We start from the raw sequence: 25,639 nt of genomic DNA on the forward strand, positions 1-25,639 counted from the left end.
GATCACTATTTTACAGCCTGTGTTCGTAATGGCTGCTCAGTGAAACGACCTGTCCTGATTTGTCATAGACTTTTGCTAAAAATCTTGAATGAGCAAGCCTTCCTTTGTGACCTGGCCTCTGTAAAATGGTATAGAATCAGCTTGATCCCTTCTGTCGAAGACACTTGGACCTTCTTTTTTATATTTTCAGTGGTATTGTTAACAAACATGCCCCATAAAGACAATGAGAATTAAAAACAGGTTCAGCCCCTGGTTTGACCGTGATCTTGCAAAGTTACGCCACCTCAACAATTCCATTTGGCGAAATGCTCGGCACACGCATTCTTAAGCTGACTGGCTTTCGTTCAGGCAAATTCAAAATAAGTGCACTCAAGCTATCCGGAAGGCTAAAGTTAGTTACTTTAAGAAGCAGTTTTCTCTTTGTGGGTCTAACCCTAAGAAGTTCTGGAAAACGGTTAAAGACCTGGAGAATAAACCCTCCTCCTCACAGCTGCCCATGGTTGTTACTGACAAGGACCACATGGCTGAGCTCTTTAAACACCACTTCATTAAGTCAGGATTCCTATTTCACACAGCCATGCCTCCTTGCCCGTCCAACATTTCCTCATCTCCTACCCCTTCTCATGTGACTAGCCCCGATGCTCCTCCCTCTTTTTTTCCCCTGCCCCACTACAAAGGTTCTCCCTGCAGGCGTTCACTGAGTCCGATATGCTAAAGGAGCTCCTTAAACTTGACCCCCAAAAAACATCTGGGTCAGATGTTAGATGTTACTGCATAGTCGGAACTAGAAGCACAAGCATTTCGCTACACTTGCATTAACATCTGCTAACCATGTGTATGTGACCAATAATATTTGATTTGATAAGGAGCATTGGTGGCAAATCTGATGGCCGAATGGTAAAGAGCATCTAGCCGCTCGAGCACCCTTACCTGCCGATAACAAATTCACAACTACCTTATACACACAAATGTAAAGGGAAGAATAGAATATGTACATATAAATATATGGATGAGCGATGGCGTGCGGCATAGGCAAGATGCAGTAGATGGACCTTTTTTTGCGTGATCCCACGAGTGCTAGCTGGCTGTACTACAGACACCTGTCGTCGTCGTAGGAAAGACTCATTGTTATCTTTTTGTAAAACAACTGGTTGCAGTAAAGAGCCAATCTGGATACTAAGGAGATCCTGAGGGAAATCGACGAGAACCAACAGCTTTACGCTATGGAGGAACAACATACTCCTTCATGGAAAGATCCGACCACCTCACAAAATAACTTTAACCTGACAAAAAAAAGAAAAAAACAGATTAATCTACAGACACAGGTGATTTACTTACCATTGAGGTAGAGGCTAGTGCTCTGGCTGGAATCCATGCAACACTGGAAAAGTTGTGTGAGGAGGTAGCATGGCTGAGGGGGAGTTTGGAGTTCAGCCAGAGTGAAATTCTCACGCTCCTAAGAGAAAACAAAACAAGACACTCACAACCAAAGTAAAAATCCACGATTCCAACATGGATTGTCTACTCAGGGAAAACAGGGTGATGGAGTCGCTACTAGACATACAAAGTCGTAGTATGCGTGATTTTTTTTAAAACATTTTTTTTTTATGGGATTCCTGAGGATGCATCCAATAATCCAGAGGGCGCGATCAGAGAATTCATGCAATCCGCCTTGAAACTTCCTATAGAGACTGTAAACAAGGTGGCTTTCCACCGAGTACACAGACTTGGAGCGACAAGACCAAGGGTCCCCGACCGATCATCGCAAAATTTGAACACTACTGTTAGGTTCTTATTTTTCAGAGTAAATAACCCACGGACACTAGAGAAGCTTTAACCAAGTTTAATTCTGCCCAAAGGTTCTGTACAGCTGTAATCAGACAACCCAACATTTGTCCCATCCAGATATTTATATCCCACTTAAGACACTCCCTCTCTCCAATCCATACAGTTTATGCCCCAACAGGAAGAAGGTAACCAGATACTACCCTGATTACTCCTTTAAGGGGAACTGACCTCACCCCTCATTTTCTGACCTCAACCCCTCCTTCACCTAATCCACAGATATCCATCTGTCTTCCTTATATCAACACGTCGCTCTCCTCTCCTCCATCAAACACATTCCAAAGCCTTCTGGATTTCTACAGAGAACCCTTAACTTTCTCCTTTGATTCTATGCTTCTTCTCTATCATTTATTTAATATCTCAATGTTCAAAATGTCAAACCCAACACTACCAACAAAAGGAGCTGATCAAAAGCAGAGAAAGGGAGCTTAAAGGGACCACATTTGGTCTCAATGACCAATTTCCAAGGGAGATAAACGAACGTCGTAAGAGACTGTATCCGGTACAAAGACAACGAAGGATGGTAGGCATGCCTTCATCATTGTGGACAAACTCTTTATAGGTGGACAGCTATTCTGAGACCGCTCCATAACACCGTGACTGTACTAAATTCTACAGGGACTTCAGGTTATGGGGGGAAAAAAAGAAGTTATGGGAACTGGAAAATGATCTGGGCATTATGAAGTGGATATGAACACATGAACTCAATTACATGCTTGCTTACACATACGGACTTATACATACACACACACACACCTGATCTCACTCTCCTCTCTCACTCTTTCTTTCTCTCTTTTCTCTTCTCTCCCTCTCTCTCTATTGTCGAACTGTTTTATCATTTAATGTGTTTATTGTTTGTCTATCTTTTTTTATGTATTTGTCTACAAGTTTATATATGTTTACAACAAGCAAGGGGAAGATATCAGAATAGGGGCATTGGGGAATAATAACATATTGTATGGAATACATTTGTACTGTAGTGAAGCCGTCTCTAGAGTAATGCAAGGTCTCTTTCATGATCATGTGAAACGTCAATTGCTATGGAAATGCTGGGATGTGTTTTTCAATTATGTAAAAGATAATTATGATGCAACTATGATGGTGATACGATATGGATTACAATTATCATCATGAATATCAAGGATATACGCACTACATGTTACACACATAGACACTCAACCATGCAAATTGGCAGAATTATTATTTATTTGGACATCACAGATTATAGTCTTACTCTTATACAGACATTGTACCCACTCTCACTATATCACATCCAATAGCATACACATCAACCTGCTCAGATTTGCTACACACATATCTTGTCTCAATTTTCTAACATCTGTGGCATTGGCTCCCAGGCAAACAGGCAAGGGAATAAAACAAATATTGCTAGAACCTATTTCTTGAATTCTAAATATCAGACATTTGAAAGCTCTAGTTTTGGCCTTCATAATACCTCTGATGGCAGTAACTTTACAAGCACTAATTATGGTCAATTTAGACTGAGAATAGTATCTAGTTATGGTAAGGGATGAAATAAGTATAGCCAGTTATAATTGTAGTGGTTTAGCAGATTTATAAAAAAAGATCAGTCTTTACATGGCTAAAAGAAAATGAATATAACATATACTGTTTAAAGGAAACTCACTCTACATCCTTAGATGAATTTGCGTGGGAAAAGGAATGGGGTGGTGAAATCATTTCCTGTCATGGATAAAGGAACTCAAACATTTCGATCTGAATGTACAAAGAGTCAGGAATGATTCGCAAGGAAGGTGGATCCTTTTGAATATGAAAGTGTACGAAAAGTGATTTGGCTCATTAATTTATATTGTCCAAATCAGGACGATCCGCACTTCTTCGAAAACATTTATACCAATTTATTGAACCTACAGGCAACAAATGATCTAATCATTATGGTAGGAGACTATAACACAGTGTTAAGTACCTCAATGGACCGTAAAGGTAATCACTCTACTAACTATCATCACCGTGCCCTTAAGGAAATCACAAATATTATGGACACATTAGAAATAGTGGATATTTGGAGACTAAAAAACCCCGACCTAGTGAGATATACATGGAGGAGACTTAATCAAGCTAGTCGTCTTGACTACTTTCTTGTCTCTTTCTCTCTTGCATCAAAGGTTTAAAAAGTTTTAATAGGAGACAGAATGCGATCGAATCATCATCTAATTGGCATTCCCATAACTCTTATAGATTTTAGATTTCCCACGTGGACTTAGACCAAAGTTTATTGGAGGACAGCTTATTTTTAACTAAGACAAAATAATTTATAACTGAATTTTTCCAGTATAATATAGGTTCAGCGAATCCCCTTATTGTTTGGGATAACTTCAAATGTACCTTCAGGGGTCATTCAATTCAATATTCATCAATAATAAAAAAGCAGTTTCTGGCTAAAGAGACAAGACTAACAAGGGAAATCCATGAACTAATAGTACAGGTAGATGGCAATAAAAATGATACTACAGAGATACAAAATAAGTTAGAGTAAAAACAAAAAGAACTTGAGGAACTTATTCAAGAACTATGTAATCCATTGCAAAAATAAAGCAACCTGGATGGAATATGGAGAAAAATGCACCAAATTCTTCCTGAATCTCTAATACAGGAATGCTAACAAAAATCATTTGCAGAATCTCGTTACTGAAGATGGAGTCATCTATGATTCTCCGAATTATATTTTAAAAGAGGAAGCTAATTATTTTAGGCAGATGTTCTCTTTTTCGTCTCATCCTTTCCCACTGAATGAAGATTATGGTAAGGAATTCTTTCCAAATAATATAAAAAATGGAAAATTAAATGTACAGAAAGACCAGTGCGAAGGCGAAATTACAGAGGAAGAACTTTTTGAGGCTATTAAATCCTTTCAGTCTGGAAAAACCCCAGGGCTTGATGGCATACCGGTAGAGGTATATCAAGTATTTTTTTGATAGTTTTAACTACTCCTATATAAATGGTAATCTGTCAGGTACTCAGCAGGAAGGTCTGATTTCTCTATTATTAAAACAAGACCCAGATGGCAAATATAAAGACCCTATCTAAGAAAACTAGAGGCCCCTTACACTTCAATGTTGTGATGCAAAAATACTAGCAAAATGCATAGCACTCAGAATTAAAAGGGTTTTACCAGGTATTGTTCATCCTGATCAGACAGGGTTTTTACATGGATGATACATTGGAGATAATATACGACAACTACTAGAAATGATAGAACATCATGAAACATATAAGAAGCCAGGATGGTATTTATAGCAGATTTTGAAAAGGCATTTGATAAAGTAAGACTGGATTTTATTTATAAATGCCTGGATTTTTATAGCAACCCCAGGTGTAAAATAGTAAATAATGGCTACTTCTCAGAAAGTTTTGAATTGTCAAAAGGAGTTAAACAAGGGTGTCCGCTGTCACCATATCTATTCGTTATGGCCATCGAAATGCTAGCTATTAAAATCAGATCCAATAACAACATTAGAGGATTAGAAATCCAAGGCTTAAAAGGTGTCCATGTATGCCGATAACTCAAGTTTTATATTAAGTCCGCAAGCTAGATCCTTGCAATGTCTCATTAAAGATCAAGATAACTTTTCTGTACTCTCTGGACTAAAACCTAATTATGATAAGTGTACAATATTACGTATTGGATCCTTAAAAAATACAACTTTTACATTACCCTGCAGTTTACCTATAAAATGGGCTGATGGTGAAGTAGACATACTCTGTATTCATATCACAAAATATATAAATAAGCTCTCCACAATGAATTTCAATAGAAAACTTGTAAAAATAGACAAGATCCTGCAACCATGGAGAGATAAATACCTGTCTATTTATGGAAAAATTTCCCTGATTTAACTCCTTAGTCATATCTCAGTTTACGCACTTACTTATTGCGTTGCCTACTCCTGATGATTCATTTTTCAAATTATATGAGCAAAAAATATTTCGCTTTATCTGGGACGCTAAACCAGACAAAATAAAACGTGCCTATCTACACTGCTCAAAAAAATAAAGGGAACACTTAAACAACACAATGTAACTCCAAGTCAATCACACTTCTGTGAAATCCGGAGTCCGGAGACCTTCTCCCCTACCTCACCTCGCACATCAACTCATCCTTGACCGCTGGCTACGTCCCTTCCGTCTGCCTGTTTCTGGTTTCAGGTTCAGGAATGGCTGAAAATGCATAGCATTGATCTAAAATTGACCCTAGAAATAGTACTGTTAGGGGATCTGGAGAGACCGGGTCAGTCAATTACTAATACTCTTAGTAAAAGTATTTATCTTCAACTCGCAATCTGTGGATTCTATTCGATTAGATAGATTGAAATTGTACATTAAATATCACAGTATAGTTGAAAGATATGTGTTGTGTAGAAACCCGAAGTGGGTGGTCAGCAGAGATGGATGGGATGGGCTGAGGGTTGGTATGTGGAATTGGAGACAAGTGGGAGTGGAGTTGCTGTGTGTGAGAGAGAATGATGGTCAAAGATAAAAGTCAAAATAAATCATAATAAAAAGTACATTTGAATGACACTAAGTGGCAGTGTTTTTACAACTAATGCCGGTTGCCTGAGGCTGATGTCGTGCAGGTGTATGTACACATGCATATGCACTCACTCATTCAAATGAACACATACAACAACATACATGTAATAGTGCCAGACATGCACACAAACATATACAGTTGGCATTGCTGTTATGATTTTAGTTGTCCTTGATTTAGTTATCCTTTGTTTTACATTTATTTTAATTTTTAACAATTTTTTGCATTGTTGTTTGCTGGTTTCTTTTGTCTTTTCCTTTTTTCTCTTTAATTCATTCTCTTGGCTGTTAGTGCATTGGGGGGTTCTTGGGGGTGGGGAATGGAATGAATTGTATTTGAATTTTTTTCTCCCTGGGGGGGTCTGTGGGAGGGGTCTCGAATGGTTGAGTGACAGCTATTGGGAAACGGTGGGGGGGATCTTGGAGGGTTCGGGTTCATCTTTTTTGGCCTGGTGGTAGATCGGTCAACATGCCCTTGAGCAGTGTGTCGCTCTGAATGGGAATCTGTTGGATGACTGGTATGATGTAGTTATTGAGCGGCTTCACTGCAAGTATATTGTATGTTTCGAATATTCAATAAATAATGAAATAAAGATGCAGTAGATGGTAAAGAATACAGTATATAAAGTGAGGGGAAAAAAATATTTGATCCCCTGCTGATTTTGTACGTTTGCCCACAGCTATTTTCAGTTCTCTCCAGAGATGTTCGATCGGTTTCAAGTCCGGGCTCTGGCTGGGCGATTCAAGGACATTCAGAGACTTGTCCCGGCATTCAGGCCAAAAAGTTAAATCTTGGTTTCATCAGACCAGAGAATCTTGTTTCTCATGGTCTGAGTCTTTAGGTGCCTTTTGGCAAACTCCTAGAGGGCCGTAGTGCCGTTTACTGAGGAGTGGCTTCCGTCTGGCCACTCTACCATAAAGGCCTGATTGGTGGAGTGCTGCAGAGATGGTTGTCCTTCTGGAAGGTTCTCCCATCTCCACAGAGGAGCTCTGTCAGAGTGACCATCGGGTTCTTGGTCATCTCCCTGACTAAGGCCCTTCTCCCCCGATTGATCTCTAGGAAGTGTCTTGGTGGTTCCAAACTTCTTCCATTTAAGAATTATGAAGGCCACTGTGTTCTTGGGGACCTTCAATGCTGCAAAAATATTTTGGTACCCTTCCCCAGATCTGTGCCTCGACACAATCCTATCTCGGGAGCTCTACGGACAATTCCTTCGACCTCATGGCTTTGTTTTGCTCTGACATGCACTGTCAACTGTGGGACCTTATATTGACAGGATGCGCCTTTTCAAATCATATCAAATCAATGTAATTTTACCACAGGTGGACTCCAATGAAGTTGTAGAAACATCAAGGATGATCATTGGAAACAGGATGCACCTGAGCTCAAATTCGAGTCTCTTAGCAAAGGGTCAGAATACTTAGGTAAAAGCAAAAATATTTTTAATAAATTAGCTAAACATTCAAAAAAACTTTGTCATTATTGGGTATTGTTTAGATTGAGGAAGAAAATACATTTAATCCATTTTAAAATAAGCCTGAAAGTATCAAAGTGGAAAAAGTCAAGGGGTCTGAATACTTTCCAAATGCACAGTCATTTGGAATTGATGAAATTTCTATACTTCAGTGTTTTAGAATTAGTTGCTTATTAGGCTATATATCGATGTGTGCCTGATGCCGCCCTTCATCTCTGATTCTCTGCTGGGCACACAATATCAAGTGCATCCATAGCCACGGGAAGATGTTTGTGGGTGGGGGTGCTGCACAGTTTTTGGCCCATGCTATATCTGTCCACTAATACAGGACAGGCAAAGGCCCAGTGTGCTACCTTTGTGAGAAAAACGTATGTGTGTGTGTGTGTGTGTGTGTATATATATATTTTAGTCATTTAGCAGACGCTCTTATCCAAAGCGACTTACAGTAGTGAATTCATACATTTTTTTCCCCCCCGTACTGGTCCCCCGTGGGAATCGAACCCACAACCCTGGCGTTGCAAACACCATGCTCTACCAACTGAGCAACACTGGGACCATAGATAGATGGATAGACACACACACACAGTACAAGTCAATAGTTTGGACACACCTACTCTTTCAAGGGTTTTTCTTTATTTGTACTATTTTCTACATTGTAGAACAATGGTGAAGACAAACTATTAAATAACACATGGAATCATACAGTAACCCAAAAAGTTTTCAACAAATCAAAATATATTTTATATTTGAGATGCTTCAAAGTAGCCATCTTTTGCCTTGATGACAGGTTTGCACACTCTTGGCATTCTCTCAACCAGCTTCATGATGAATGCTTTTCCAACAGTCTTAAAGGAGTTACCACATATGCTGAGCGCTTGTTGGCTGCTTTTCCTTCACTCTGCAGTCCAACTCATCCCAAACCATCTCAATTTGGTTGAGGTCGGGGGATGGTGGAGGCCAGGTCATCTGATGCAGCACTCCTTCACTCTCCTTGGTCAAATAGTCCTTACACAACCTGAAGGTGTGTTTTGGGTCATTGCCCTGTTGAAAAACAAATGATAGTCCCACTAAGCGCAAACCAGATGGGATGGTGTGTTGCTGCAGAGTGCCTTGAATTCTAAATTAGTCACTGACAGTGTCACTAGCAACGCACCATCACACCTCCTCCATGCTTCACGATGGGAACCGCACATGCAGAGATCATCCATTCACCTACTCTGCGTCTCACAAAGACATGGCAGTTGGAACCAAAAATCTCTAATTTGGACTCAGACCTAAAGGACAGATTTCCACCGGTCTAATGGCCATTGCTTGTGTTTCTTGGCCCAAACAAGTCTCTTCTTCTTATTGGTGTCCTTTAGTAGTGGTTTCTTTCCAGCAACTCAAACATGAAGGCCTGATTCACGCAGTCTCCTCTGAACAGTTGATGTTGAGATGTGTCTGTTACTTGAACGCTAAAGCATTTATTTGGGCTGCAATTTCTGAGGCTGGTAACTCTAATGAACTTATCCTCAGCAGCAGATGTAAGTCTGGGTCTACTTTTCCTGTGGCGGTCCTCATGAGAGCCAGCTTCATCATAGAGCTTCATGGTTTTTGCAACTGCACTTGAAACTTTCAAAGTTCTTGAAATTTTCCATATTGACTGACCATGTCTGAAAGTAATGATGGACTGTTGTTTTTCTTTGCTTATTTGAGCTGTTCTTGTCATAATATGGATTTGGTCTTTTACCAAATAGAGCTCTTCTGTATACCTTGTCACAACACAACTGATTAGCTCAAACGCATTAAGGAAAGAAATTCCATAAATTAACAACACACCTGTTCATTTAAATGCATTCCTGGTGACTACCTCATGAAGCTGGTTGAGAGAACACCAAGAGTGTGCAAAGCTGTCATCAAGGCAAAGGGTGGCTACTTTGAAGAATCTCATATGTAGATTATTTTTAAAAACTTTTGGTTACGACATGATTCTGTGTTATTTCGTAGATTTGATGTCTTCACTATTATTCCAAAATAAAGAAAATAGCACAAATAAAAAAAACCTGGAATGAGTAGGTGTGTCCAAATGTTGACTGATACTGCATGTCCAATATGAAAAACGTATTGCATTTAAGGTGATAGGCCACTTTAAGGGCCGCAGATTGAGCAGTGATACTCCTTGGGTTGTACACTATGAATTTGGAAACTAGAAGTGCTCCTGATTACTGCGACACAATGTACAAGAAATTGTGTACTATGGTGCAGTATGTCCAATATGGAAAACGTACTGAACATCGTGCAAATTGAATAAGTTAATTAACAATAGGATTGAAGTGTTTTCTAAAGTTGATTATAATATTATTAATAGCATTATGTCTTGTTACTATGATATCTAGTAATTAATACTGTTAACAATCATTGCTATAATATGTGCTATAAAAGATGATTACCCTTATTCCTTCTTTCATATTGTTAAACAAAATTCTAAGTCTACCAACATTTCCCCAAAATGTTACAAATTTCGACCATTGGTATAAAACATTTTACCGTCATTGCGGGACTTTTATTTTGAAGGAAAATCGCCAGAGTCACGACCTTATTCTTGCAGGCGGAAGGCAGGTCATGCCAACTACTACTGCCTAAAATAATTACTTCTGTTTCAATCATACTATGGTCAAATTTACAAATGTTTAATTCATTTAGGAGATGAGACAAAATAATTTAAACAAATTCCTTGTATGATAAATGCTTTAATATAAACAAAGCATGAATTCTAATGTGGAAAGAGGTAATAACAAATTATGTAAATACAGTGTTGTCATCTTTTTGGCCCAATGCTGCCACCTGGCTGCCAGCCTCTGTACTTCATGCTGGTTTTGGGATTGCGTCGCAATAAGGGGTCTCCTTGGTCTATGTCTTTGGGTTTATCATACACCGTGGATATGAACAAGTCTGGTTTGGCCTTTTTCACAAAGGTGCTCAGCTTCTCTCCATGGTACCTGCACAAAACAGCATATTGTAAATCAGGGTTTTTATTTGCCTGGATGTCAACAAGAATAACTTGTAATATCCTTCAACTTTCCGTTACCTTCCTGTACATATCCAAGTTACAAAGGCCATAGATTTAATCGTCATTGTAATTATTGTGATAGTAAATGTTGCACTCACCCAAAGCCCCTCTTGCATTTGGGATGCTGTCCTTCATTCTCCAGGGCTTCTGGAATCCCCGCCTGACTGTTACCCAGGCCCTTTCCCTCCTTCCAGCCCTGCTTCTCCATCACCCGTCGACCAACACCCTAGACAACATAAAAAGATCAGTACTAACTAGTCCTAGTACCAGGTACCAGAGAGTGGAAAAAGCCATTCCTGCTTTTGAGAAATTCAAACCACACCAGTTACATTCTGCCCACTAAATGAGAAGAGTACTAGGTATTGGTAGACATTCCAACAGTACCTTTAGGTCTCCAAATGACCCCTAGAACATAATGGTTAAACGATAAGCAGATTTTTTTTTTTTACATTTTAAAACGCATCTCCTGCAGTTCTACACAGTTTGACATGACTTATGTCTTGATGAGTATACGGAGAGGTATTTTGAAAACACTGTATAGGTGGAAAGCCCCCTCCCCCCTGAAAATTGGACATATTCCCCCCCAATCCCCATTGGCAATTTCACCTATGCTTCAGACACACTATATGCTGAGTAAAAATGTTTTCAGGCTGAAAATGCTAGCATAAGCTTTTCTCGGCAGTGACTTTTCTACCAAACCAAAGCATGGATTGCAGTCACTCCTAAGAGCAGTCTAATCTTGGTCTGCCCAGAAAGTCAGTTTGTCAAATTTCTTCCCTGCCAGAGCAGCCCCGGTAAACTAAGTGCTGTTATTTAGAAGTCAAAACATCTAGGAGCAACAACAGCTCACCCACGAAGTGGTAGGCCACACAAGCTCACAGAACGAGACCGCCGAGTCTTGAAGCGCATTTAAATTCTGTCAGTTGCAACACTCACTACTGAGATCCAAACTGCCTCTGGAAGCAACATCAGCACAAGAACTGTTCGTCGGGAGCTTCATGAAATGGGTTTCCATGGCAGAGCAGCCGCACACAAGCCTAAGATCACCATGCGCAATGCCAAGCGTCGGCTGGAGTGGTGTAAATCTCGCCGCCATTGGACTCTAGAGCAGTGGAAAAGCGTTATATGGAGTGATGAATCACGCTTCACCATCTGCCCCAATGCATAGTGCCAACTTTAAAGTTTGGTGGAAGAGGAATAATGGTCTGGGGCTGTTGTTCATGCTTCAAGCCCCTTACTTCCAGTGAAAGGAAATATTAACGCTACAGCCTACAATGACATTCTAGACTATTCTGTGCTTCCAACTTTGTGGCAAGTTTGGGGAAGGCCTTTTCCTGTTTCAGCATTACAATGCCCCCGTGCACAAAGCAAGGTCCATACAGAAATGGTTTGTCGAGATCAGTGTGGAAGAGCTTGACTGGCCTGCACAAAGCCTTGACCTCAATGAACACCTTTGGGATGAATTGGAATGCAGACTGCGAGCCAGGTCTAATCGACAAACTTCAGTGCCCGGCCTCGCTCTTGTGGCTGAATGGAAGCAAGTCCCCGCAACAATGTTCCAACATCTAGTGGAAAGCCTTCCCAGAAGAGTGGAGGCTGTTATAGCAGCAAGGGGGGGTGTCCACATACTTTTGATTATGTAGTGTAGTTCTTTAACATCCTGTGTTTTACCATTGATATGCTCTAGGCTATTTTGAGACCTTAAGGTAAGGAGCATCCAGTACTGTTGGAATATCTTCCAATGGCATGTCCATTTTTTGTGTGAGAAATTACTGTTCACTCAAAACATTTAAAGTATAAATTGCCCACACTTTAGATAAGGCCACACAAAAAGACTTAACTAATGATTAGTAAACCTACATTAAACATCTTATAGAGTAATCATTAATAAATAAACAATTTACTAATCCATTATAAATGCTTTATTAAGTGGATTGGCACAAGGACTTCCCTACCTTTGTGAACTTCTCAAAGTTGCCGATTGGCTGATCTTGTCCTCCAGACCGGTCCTCCAGCCCCTCCCTCAGCCTCTTCTCATACCGCATGCGGACACAGTCACGGGAGTCCATGTCACCCCCGTCTGTGTGGAGAGAGTGGCCCCCACGAGATTCATTCTCTATGTACACCATTACTGCCTTTTTGCACTTTGTGCTGTTGTCTGTGCCTAATAACGTCTGTACCATGTTTGTGCCGCTGCCATGTTTTGCAACCATGCTGTGTTGTCATGTGTAGCTGCCATGTGTTGTCGTTTTAGGTCTCTTTATGTCGTGTTCTCACGTATTTGTGTGTGTCGTCCTAAATTTTGAATCGCAGCCCCCATCCCCGCAGGCCTTTTACATCTTGGTAGGCCATCATTGTAAATAAGAACTTGTTCTTAATTGACTCGCAAAGTTAAATAAAAGGTTAAATGTTCCTTCAAATGTCTTAAGACAGCATGCCTACCTAGTCCACTAGGATTTCAAATCAGTCAACCACGTTTCCATCCAGTTATGCCAGAAAAGTCTCGACAGCTTTGATGGAAACAGGAACCTTTGGTATAAATTCATAAAATGCCAAAATATAAATTTGTTCGTTCGACTTTGAGATCTTTTTGTGTTGGTAAAATGAATTATGCTAGAAATGGCAGTGGAAATGCCTTTATGCGCAAATATTGAATTACACTTGGAGTCACACAAGGACATGGTGTGTGGTCCTCCCACTACGGCTCGAAACCATGAAGTTTAAATTAGGCTACAGATTAAAATAATTTATGAACTTCACAAGGTGGTGAAAGTGCTTGAGCTTGATGCTCTGGTCCAATACATATTTAGGGTCTTATTCCGGTGACATGATGATCGATGCTTGACTGCCGTTGTAACGAATCAAAACATTCTCATCATTTAGACTAGCCTAACCATACTGTATCTGTTGGCTTGTGCCAAGACCAGAGTAGGCACATTTGCTATTTAAACGCAACAATTTATGACAAAACTATGCGATGGAAAGACATTAAACATTCAATGTTTTATTTAGTACATGAAAACTTAAGTGAAAAAGTAAATGTGTGCACTACGTAATCACGCACTGATTTGAATTCGCAACAAGTCAGTTTGGTGGTAACACAAGCATATTTTCTTTATGCAGATTTTAGAATACTCACATGAAAATCTGTTGCAAATTGGATGGAAGCCTAGCTATAGATCCTGAATAATGAAGGAAAACATGCTAAGTCAGGTTACCTTTGTCATAGTAAACGCTCATGTCCACATCCCAATCATCTGCAGTTTGCTCATCAAAATCTAGGTGGAGAGAAAACAATAATCACTATTTGACTAGAGGGAAATGTATAATTATGAATTTTACAAGACAGAAATATTAAATCAGAAGGGCAGATCTTTAAGAGGGCTAGTGGAGCCCCTGTCATACCTCCTTCCTCCTCTTGCCAGTACTGGGCATCTGTGTAGAAGACCAGGCCCGAGCCTCCCTTCTCCCACTTCAGCTCTATCTCCTCCTCGTAGAGCCGCTCCTTGCTGCGTTCCTGGCTCGTCACGTCCTCATGTAGGGCCTCATGGCGCTCCCACTCCTCACAGCGGTCATCGTCCTACAGCACAGAAGAACACAGGGATCATATGCAATACAAGAAATGACAAATGCATCTGTAAAGCCAGAGTTCACAGCAACAAGAATACTCTCATATTACCCAGCCATTGTTATGTAGGCTACTAAGATGTTTCTACCTTGATGTATTTTTCTTTACTCAGGCTTTTTACCATTTTAAGCCCTTCCACTTTTCAACATGATTCCCTTATGAACTTAACACAGCAAGTGCTGTAACTCACAGGTTATAGGATATTTACAGTATACACAGTAACAAATGTAGACTCACATCATCTGCATTTGACTGGGCATCCTCGTCTTCCTCTGGTATTTCAGGGTCCCCTGAGGGGTCAGTGGGCCCCTGGGTTCCTGAGGGAGGGACCACACAACCAGGACCTGATATTTCATGCCCACCAGCTGTGAAGACACTCTCCTCAGTAGATGGTGCTAAGCTGGTGTTATGGTACTGGAAGGGCACATTACCATAGCGCCGATTGCAGCTTGTCTTGGGGAAGGCGAGGCCCAGCTTGCGTATGAGGCGTGGGGGTAGGCGGCATGACTGAATAAGCTGTAAGAATACCTTTACGGTTGTACCCACATTACCAGCCGGCATAAGAGAAGGCGGGTTCAGCTCTGGCAAGCCCTTTAGGTCCACCTCTGTGAAGCGTTCTGTTAGTGCCACGTGGCGCCTGTGCCCAGACTTTGTCTTGTAGGGGAATTCATCCTCATCTGAAATAAAAATGTAGATTCATTACATTTTATGTATAGCACACAGAGGCAGATTTTATGGTTTTATGTCTGACCTCATCCCCAGGCTATTGTCTGATGTGCAAGACAACCCATGACAAGATACACCCTCCCTGACTTTTTCCACATTTTGTTGTGTTACAAGGTGGGATTGAAATTGAAAATTACATAAGTATTCAACCCCCCGAGCCAATACATGCTAGAATCACCTTTGGCAGCGATTACAGCTGTGAGTCTTTCTGGGTAAGTCTCTACAAAAGCCTTACACACCTGGATTGTACAATACTTGCATATTATACTTTTTTTTTTTTTATCTTAAAGCTCTCAAGTTGGTTGTTGATCATTGCTAGACAGCCATGTTCAAGTCTCGCCATAGATATTCAAGACAATTTTTGTCAAAACTGTAACTAGGCCACTAAGGAACATTCAATGTCATCTTGGTAAGCAACTCTGTGATGTGTTGCGTTGGATTTGCCCCAAACATAAAGCTTTGTATTCAGGACAAAGATTTTTTTGTTGTTGACACATTTGCAGTTTTACTTTAGTGCTTTAGTGGATGCATGTTTTGGAATATTTTGTATTCTGTACAGGCTTCCTTCTTGCCACTGTCATTTAGGTTAGCATTGCGGAGTAACTACAATTTTGTTGATGCATCCTCAGTTTTCTCCTATCAGTTAGGAACAACTCCTGGATCTTTGTAGTGGCTGGGTATATTGATACACCCTTCAAAGTTTAATTAATACTGTACCGTCACCATGCTCAAAAGGATATTCAAATGTCAGCTTTTTTTTTTACCCATCTACTAATAGGTGCCCTTTGCGAGGCATTGGAAAATCTCTCTGGTCTTTGTGGTAGAATCTGTGTTTGAAATTCACTGCTCGACTGAGGGATCTTATGTGTAGGGTACAGAGATGAGGTACTCATTCAAAAATCATGTTAACTATTAGCACACAGGGAGTCCATGCAATTTACTCCTGAACTTACTTGCCATAACAAAAGGGGTTGATGCAAGACATCTCAGCTTTTTATTTGTATTAATTTGAAAAATGTTGAAAAACATAATTCTACTTTGAAATTATGGGGTATTGTGTCTAGGTCAGTGACACAATCTCAATTTAATCCATTATAAATTCAAACTGTAACAACAAAATGTGGAAAAAGTCAAGGGTTGTGACCACTTTCTGAAGGCACTGTGGCCTAATTTGAATCCTTCAGAAACTATTTGGAGTTACTTTTGGGTGATTTCCTCACAAAACTAGATTTTTTTTCCTTTTTTCTTGTTGATATACAGTACCAGTCAAAAGTTTGGACACACCTACTCATTCAAGGGTTTTTTGTTATTTTTACTATTTTCTACATTGTAGAATAATAGTGAAGACATCAAAACTATGAAATAACACACATGAATCATGCCGTAACCAAGAAAGTGATAAATCTAAAATAAATGTTAAATGTGTTTGAGATTCTTCAAAGTAGCCACCCTTTGACAGCTTTGCACATTCTTGGCATTCTCTCAACTAGCTTCACCTGGAATGCGTTTCCAACAGTCTTGAAGGAGTTTCCACATGCTTAGCACTTGTTGGCTGCTTTTCCTTCACTCTGCGGTCCAACTCATCCCAAACCATCTCTATTGGGTTGAGGTCAGGTGATTGTGGAGGCCAGGTCATCTCATGCAGGCCCGGTCCTCTCATGCAGCAAAGTAGCCACCCTACTTTCCAAAAGTAGGGAGGCTACTTTGAAGAATCTACAATGTAGAAAATCCTTGGTCAAATAGCCCTTACACAGCCTGGAGGTGTGTCATTGTCCTGTTGAAAAACAAATGATAGTCTCACTAAGCTCAAACCAGATGGGATGGGGTATCGCTGCAGAATGCTGTGGTAGCCATGCTGGTTAAGTAGGCCTTGAATTCTAAATAAATCAGACAGTGTCACCAGTAAAGCACCATCATACCTCCTCCATATTTCATGGTGGGAACCACACATGCGGAGATCATCTGTTCACTTGCTCATCGTCTCACCAAGACACGGCAGTTGGAACCAAAAATCTCAAATTTGAACTCAGACCAAAGGACAGATTTCCACCGGTCGAATGTCCATTGCTCGTGTTTCTTGGCCCAAGCAAGTCTCTTCTTATTATTGGTGTCCTTTAGTAGTGGTTTCTTTGCAGCAATTCAAACATGAAGGCCTGATTCACGCAGTCTCCTCTGAACAGGTGATGTTGAGATGAGAATAATTTATTTGGGCTGTAATTTCTGAGGCTGGTAACTACTGAGCTTATCCTCTGCAGCAGAGGTAACTCTGGGTCTTCCTTTCCTGTGGCGGTCCTCATGAGAGCCAGTTTCATCATAGCACTTGATGGTTTTTGCAACTGCACTTGAAGAAACTGTCAAAGTTCTTGAAATTTTCCATATTGACTGTCATTTCTCTTTGCTTATTTGAACTGTTCTTGCCATTATATGGACTTGGTATTTTACCAAATAGGGCTATATTCTGTATACCACCCCTACCTTGTCACAACAACTGATTTGGCTCAAACGCATTAAGAAGGAACGCAATTCTACAAATGTACTTTTAACAAGGCACACCTGTTAATTTAAATGCATATTCCAGGTGACTACCTCATGAAGCTGGTTGAGAGAATGCCAAGAGTGTGCAAAGCTGCCAAGGCAAAGGGTGGCTACTTTGTAGATTCTTCAATGTAGAAAATAGTAAAAATAACGAAAAACCCTTGAATGAGTAGGTGAGTCCAAACTTTTGACTGGTACTGTATATAGCCCATGTGATGGTATACAAATGTAAGTAAGGTTTGAAATGATTATGTTTTAGTAAAATATTATATACAGTATGTTTGGGCTTCTTGCGGTCAATTTTCAGTCTACAAATTATTTGTAATTATGTTCAGGCCCTTAGGGTGACACACTTTAGTGATGAATTTCACTTCCTTATATTATAAAATACATTTTTACCAAGACAAATATGATTCTTCATGTTCAGTATCTAACATTTCATAAAAATTATATCCAAAAAGTCGGATTTCCTAACCTAATACAACCGATAAGCACCAAGCTCTGTTGACATCCTTTATAGGATTTTACATTTTGTGGTCGTCGTCTTCCATTTGGTTTCCGCCGGTCGTAAATAGCAATATTAGCATGTATAACTGAATTAAATGTAAAAAGTTTGGGGTACGCTCAGTGCTCCGTTGGTATTTCACAAAGATACGCTTGTTTTTGTAAAAAGTTTTCGAAAAAGAACAAACTTCACATTAATATGAACAGTGTATACTAAAACATGAAAATACTACAGGCCAAGTCTCAAAATCGATATCTATTTTACCTCTAATGGGGAAATAGGTAAAATCATGACGTCAGTGATCTTCAGGTTGGAGCTTTAGCAAGAGGCCTGAGTGGGGCACTGAAGATGGCGGCATGAGAGGACGTAACATTTCTAGCTGAGGAACAATTTTAGGGTTATCAAAGTTTCTAATTTTAGGCTGTAGTTGCAAAATGTAAAAAAATGATATGTAGCTATTTTGATACATTTTGTAATTAATCAAGCCATTGGAATTTTTTTGGGGACGATTTCCAACGAACAAGCTAGCTATCAAAGTTTCAGCGTGTTTAGCTAATGTTAGCTAGCTAAAATCTTCATAGCTAGCAGCATGGAGTCAGGACATAACCAAACTGTTGCTGAGATAATGGATGTTGAAACGTCCAAGGAGAAAAGAGGCATTGCTGAAACTCATTCATATGCTTGCAGTGTAAAAAAGGGGGGTGAATGTGATTCATACCCAAATACCCCAACCAAGGAGTAACTTCCAAAGAAGTTGAGAAGTGAACCATCACTGAGCCAGCTACAGGACAACATCATCCGCATCCTCGCGGCTAAAATCAAAGAGTGCAGATGACATCATGGACTTGGTGGAAAAAGAACACCATCAGCATCGTTAACCTGGAGAAAGCGATTGATTTCAATGCTGAGGAAGTAAATACTCTGAAGCAGCAGAACGCAACATTGAAAACTCAGGTTGCAAATCAGGAGAAGAAACTCACTGAAATGGAGTCAAAGGTAAACAAGACTGACTGGTATAGTCGGAATCTTCGAATTTATGGAATCGCAGAAAGATCTGACGAGAACATCAAAACAAAAGTGAAGGACATTTGCAGGGCAATAGTCCCGGAGGACGAGCAAAATGTTGTTGCAGGTTCTCTGGATGTAGTGCAGCACCTGGGTAGGCTGAGAGATGGGGAGAACCAGCCACCACGACCAGTGATCATGAGATTCATCTCCAGGACAGCGAGGGATCTGACATGGAAAAGTGCAAAGAAAAATGACTATTTAAAGAACAACAACCTGAGGTTCATGACAGCAGTTGACAAAGAAGCTCGGAATAGTCTGTGGCCGATGATTGAGAGAGCAAGGAAAGAGGGGAAAAGTGCATACTTATTTAATTCAAGAAACTCATGCCTGTTCAACAGATACTGCGTATTGGAAATGTCAAATGGGGGAATGATATTTGGCACCAATGGGTCAGCAGGTGACGCAATTTCCCTGTGGCTCAGTTGGTAGAGCATGGTGTGTCATGGCATGTCAACATGTAGCAGTCTACCCCTGGCTGAACACATTTACATTTTAGTCATTTAGCAGATGCTCTTATCCAGATCGACTTACAGTAGCGAGTGCATACATTTCCTACATTTTTTCCCCCCCTCCATACTGGTCCCCCGTGGGAATCGAACCCACAACCCTGGCGTTGCAAACACCATGCTCTACCAACTGAGCCACACGGGTCCTAGAACTAACGTGGTGAAAGAAAGAAAAAACGTAAAATATGCATGCTTTCTTTATGGAACTCCATTTTCCATCCTTCTCACCATTTAAATATAGTTAATGAGGAAATCGACCCATTTGCAGCCTGAATGTAAAAATGTTTTACGTACAAACCGGTCCACGGGGTGTATTGCCGGTTGGATACAAAGTCCATGCTTTTGGACGGTAAGATGAAACCATCAATACCAGATCAATATCGCCATCTGCCGGCCTGGGCTACCGTGACCATCTATTCAAGAAAAAGTCTGCCCGCGGCTGAATCTAGTTGATCCCTGGCCTACACTAACAAACTAATACATTATATTGTCTTTAAACATGTGTATATATTTCGTATTCTGACGTTAGACAACTTCATAAACACAACCAAAACATAATTTTCCCGATATCATAGGACATCTATTTATTGGACCGTTAGAATGTGGCTTAAAGGGAGTCCCTCGAAGCCCAGCTTTTCTAGTGTTAATGACTCCAAATACATACTAACCTGTGGGAGGTGATACTTTTACTTTTCTTATTACACAACGCCTCGCAAGCCAGTTACCCTTCGAGTCGATCCATTGATTCCCCGCGTACATTTTGACCAATCTGGCCGCCTCATTTGAAGGTACCGATACCACGCAACAACATGTTTTTATACTATTCGGCGAAGAACCACTCTCCTCCTCGACATCTGTGGATGGCATTTCTGTTGTCGGCGTGTCTCTTCTTGTATGGTCTGACATGTTGACTTGGGTGCCCTCGGACTCCTTCAAAACCTCCGGTCGATGTCGGTAATGGAAACACAAGAAACCATTGCTTTCTATGAATTGGCTAAAAAAGTTTCGAAGGTTAGCAGATCGAAAGGCAGCAGGTATATTGCTAACAGCAAAGTACATAGCCGAGCTGGATTCAGCCATATTTGTTTATTTGTTGTCGACCTCAACGTCATTACGGAAGTGATCAAGAAGACGACAGGCAGTGTCAGCAACAAAGGAAAATATAAAACCATTCAAAATGAAACGTAGTAGCGCCATCTACTGCATCGATGAAGCATGTTAGACTACCTAAAATTGCTAGCTGTGTGTTCTGGCTATAGTCAAAACGAATTGTATTGTAACATGCTTCATAAACAACAGGTGTAGACTAACAGTGAAATGCTTACTTACAGGCCGATCCCCTAAGAAAGCAGACTTGACAGCCCTTGACCAAGACAAAAACACCCTGTGGCGTACTGCACTAGCTTTGAATAGTCAAGATGACAGGAACATTGTGGACAATTTTCAGCAAGTTGCAACCATGAAATACAGTTATAAACAGTTTTCCATAAACAAGTTCTAAATCATGTTTGATGCACTCTGTAATAAAAATGTTTGCAGTACTGGGTAGTCGAGATGATAGGGACACTGTGAACAATTGCAACCATGATATACAGTTAAACAGTTTTCCATAAACAAGGTCTAAAAACGGTTTGATGCACTTTGAAAGTAAAAATGTGTGCAGTACTGAGTAGTCGAGATGATAGGAACACTGGACAATTTTCAGCAAGTTGCAACCGTGAAAAACAGTTATAAACAGTTTTCCATAAACAAGGTCTAAATCATGTTTGATGCACTCTGTAAGTAAAAATGTGTTTGCTCTACTGGGTAGTCGAGATGATAGGAACATTGTGGACAATTTTCAGCATGTTGCAACCATGTAATAGAAATATAAACAGTTTTCCATAAACAAGGTCTAAAACATGTTTGATCCACTCTGTAAGTAAAAATGTGTGCAGTACTGGTTAGTTGAGATGATAGGAACACGACAATTTTTCATCAAGTTGCAACCATGAAATACAGTTATAAACAGTTTTCCATAAACAAGGTCTAAATCATGTTTGATGCACTTTGTAAGTAAAAATGTCTTTGCTGTACTGGGTAGTTGAGATGATAGGAACAACGTGGACAATTTTCAGCAAGTTGCAACCATGAAATACAGTTATAAACAGTTTCCCATAAACAAGGTCTAAATCATGTTTGATGCACTTTGTAAGTAATGTCTTGTCTTTGGGCACCATTAACTGAAGACATGTTTATCAAAATAACTCCCTGTTGTTATTATTATTACGCAATTAAACTGATTAATCGTTTAACTGTAATTAACTAGGAGATCGGGGCACCAAGGAAAATATTCAGATTACAAAGTTATAATTTTCCTAATATAACTTTCCTATATTATAACATTATATGTTATATTATAGTATAGGCCGATTTATCTTCTGGTTTAAATGGTGTGTTTTACCTCGTGTCCGTCTCATTCCAAACGTCGTAAATTGTTGTATCTGCACGAACCCAGTCTTTACTAAAGGTCATCCATACATCAACTGTCTTAAAATCATTTATTTACTAAACAAAGTAATTCACAGAAAGTATACAAACAGTAATTATCGTCACAAAGAATTGGTAGAGTAATGTGCCCTAGTGGGCTAAACCGGCATGGCTGGTGTCTTGTTAAAACAAAGGGTCATAAAGGGCAGCTGAGAAGACACTACAGAGTTGATAAATATTAACAATTGATATGCTAATCCTTTGCACATGAACGCTCACTCATTCGGGATCAATTGCAATCAATATATATTTACGCTCAGTGTGTCGTCGGGATCCCTGTTGGAGAGTTAATGTTAATGTTGTTATAGAATGGATGTTTCGTCGGTCTTCGCGTTCAATTATAATTTCTAGCTGCAGATTATTAATTAATATCAAAGACTTGTTATTATTCTGTCGGTATCGATAGTCTAAAAGTTTAACCACGTGGTATGGTTAAAGTTAAGTAGAGGGATGCAGGGTCAAACCTATTGGCCAACTCGTAATGGAGTTGGAGGCCTGGTCTGAAGATAGAAACCCTGGGTGGGGTTTTTATTCGGAATGACAGAAAAAGGCTGGCTCATGACGCCAGGTCTCGTCTGTTCATGGGGGCGTGCCGATGACTTGGTAAAACTTTAAACAGAAAATACAATTCTCTCACATTAACATCTTACCAGCATCTCAACATATTCCAAATAGCTTTAATCTTATTAAATCATTGTATACAACCATTTAGATGCAAGTCCCATAGCTGAGGCTATTATATAAACCTTAGTATGGTAATATAGCAATATTGTTTCTAATGAGCTTCACAAAATTGTACCAAGCGGACCAGTTCGTAGCTGGATTCTTCACCGATCTTTTATACCTTCTCCAGAACATCAATGTCGTTCGGTTCCCCAATTCTGTGAGTTGGAAGAATTTCCTTTGTCTCTCTATGAAACCCCTCTCTGTCTCAACTGGGCCATGCGGCAGGACATTCTCCTTTAGAATTTTACGACCGCCTTCACAGGGCCTGGGTAGGGAGAGGTAGGTAGGGGGATGGTGGGAGGGGGTCAACTGTGTTCTCTGTACCCAGAGAGAGGGCAACATCATGACAGTAAAAATGTGTTTGCTGTACTGGGTGTTCGAGATGATAGGAACACTGGACAATTTTTCAGTTAGTTGCAACCATGAAATACAGTTATAAACAGTTCTCCATAAACAAAGTCTAAATCATGTTTGATGCACTTTTTAAGTAAAAATGTGTGCTGTACTGGTTAGTCGAGATGATAGGAACAATGTGGACAATTGTCAGCAAGTTGCAACCATGAAATACAGTTTTAAACAGTTTTCCATATAGAAGGTCTAAATAATGTTTTTATGCACTTTAAGTAAACATGTTTGCTGTACTGGGTTGTCGAGATGATAGGAACACTTGACAATTTTTCAGCAAGTTGCAACCATGAAATACAGTTATAAAAAGTTCTCCATAAACAAGGTCTAAAAACGGTTTGATGCACTTTGTTTATATCATCTCAACTACCCAGTACTGCACACATTTTTACTAGCAGAGTGCATCAAACATGTTTTAGACCTTGTTTATGGATACTGTTCATAACTGTATTTCATGGTTGCAACTTGCTGAAAATTGCCCACATTGTTTATATCATCTCAACTACCCAGTACTGCACACATTTTTACTTACAATGTGGGCAATTTTCAGCAAGTTGCAACCATGAAATACAGTTATGAACAGTTTTACATAAACAAGGTCTAAAACATGTTTGATGCACTCTGTTAGTAAAAATGTGTGCAGTACTGGGTAGTTGAGATGATAGGAACACTGTGGACAATTTTCTGCAAGTTGCAACCATGAAATACAGTTATAAACAGTATCCATAAACAAGGTCTAAAACATGTTTGATGCACTTTGTAAGTTAAACCTGTTGAGTATTGGGGGCAGTATTTTCACGGCCGGATTAAAAACGTATCCAAATTAAACTGCCTCCTACTCAGACTCAGAAGGTAGGATATGCATATTATTAGTATATTTGGATAGAAAACACTCTAAAGTTTCTTAAACTGTTTGAATGATGTCTGTGAGTATAACAGAACTCATATGGCAGGCAAAAACCTGAGAAAAATCCAACCAGAAAGTTTGACCTCACATGGTTGTAGTCATTTCAAATGATGTTCTATCTAAACTACAGTGTCTGTGATGACATATTGCACTTCCTAAGGCTTCCACTAGATGTCAACAGTCATTAGAACCTGTTTGAGGCTTCTACAATGCAATTTGATTGAATAATACCCGGAACAGTAAGTGGTCGACCTGGTGTCATTGACTTACCTCCTGCACACTCACGTAGGGCTAGCCATTATTATTTTTCTTCTGTAATGAATCTGCTATTGTCCGGTTGGAATATTATCGAAATTCTACGTTAAAAACACCCTAAAGATTGATTGTGAACATGGTCTGACATGTTTCTACAAACGCTGAGGGAACTTTATAACTTTTCGTCGACGGTGGATAGATGCATTTTGGAATGGTGATCTGGGCTCGCCCTCAAAACGGATTTATTTCGACATAAAGTCCTTAATTTATCAAACAAATGAACATTTCTCGTGGAAGTGGGAGACCTTCCGAGTGCATTCAGTCGAAGATCAGCAAAAGTAAGATAATATTTTTAACATTTTTCAGCGTGTTATGGATGTCGTGGCTGGACGGCTAACTGAATCGCTTGGGGCTCAGTACTCAGAATATTGAACAATGTGCTTTCTCCGTAAAGTTATTTTGAAATCTGACAAAGCGGTTGCATAAACGAATAGTTAATCTATACTACTTTAATTAATTGTTATAGATTTTGTCAACGTTTATGATGAGTATTTCTGTAAAATATGGTGCCCATTCATCGGAAATTTTGGGGGGAATACATTTTCTGAATGCCACGCGCCAATGTAAAATGGGTTTTTTGATATAAATATGAACTTGTTGGAACAAAAAATGCATGTATTGTCTAACATAATGTCCTAGGAGTGTCATCTGATGAAGATCGTCAAAGGTTAGTGCATAATTTTAGCTGGTTTTGTGCTTTTGGACGGCTACCCTTGCTTGGAAAATGGCTCTGTTGTTTTTTTGCTGTGGTGGTATCCTAACAATCTAATGTTTTGCTTTCGCTGTAAAGCCTTCTTGAAATCGGACAACGTGGTTGGATTCAGGAGAGGTTTATCTTTCAAATGGTGTAA

The 25,639-nt window shown here is 39.8% G+C and overlaps 1 protein-coding gene across 2 annotated transcripts; it reads right to left on the minus strand.

The window, feature by feature from the left end:
• Positions 1 to 10,598: 10,598 nt before the first annotated feature.
• On the minus strand, positions 10,599 to 21,045 carry gpatch3 (G patch domain containing 3). Of its 2 annotated transcripts, XM_014169855.2 has the most exons (8): positions 20,575 to 21,045; positions 14,998 to 15,243; positions 14,804 to 14,883; positions 14,344 to 14,518; positions 14,157 to 14,216; positions 12,894 to 13,018; positions 11,037 to 11,164; positions 10,599 to 10,867 (listed from the first exon to the last, which is right to left on the minus strand). In XM_014169855.2, exons 1-8 carry the CDS (start codon positions 20,984 to 20,986, stop codon positions 10,687 to 10,689), a joined length of 1,407 nt encoding a protein of 468 aa, XP_014025330.1. In that variant the 5' UTR covers positions 20,987 to 21,045; the 3' UTR covers positions 10,599 to 10,686. The 2 variants fall into 2 exon arrangements, with proteins under 2 accessions (XP_014025330.1, XP_014025324.1); XM_014169849.2 differs by having other exon boundaries at positions 14,804 to 15,243; positions 20,575 to 21,044.
• Positions 21,046 to 25,639: the final 4,594 nt, after the last annotated feature.

The sequence above is a fragment of the Salmo salar genome, chromosome ssa02, assembly GCF_905237065.1.
Source record: "Salmo salar chromosome ssa02, Ssal_v3.1, whole genome shotgun sequence".
Taxonomy (NCBI): Eukaryota; Metazoa; Chordata; class Actinopteri; order Salmoniformes; family Salmonidae; genus Salmo; species Salmo salar.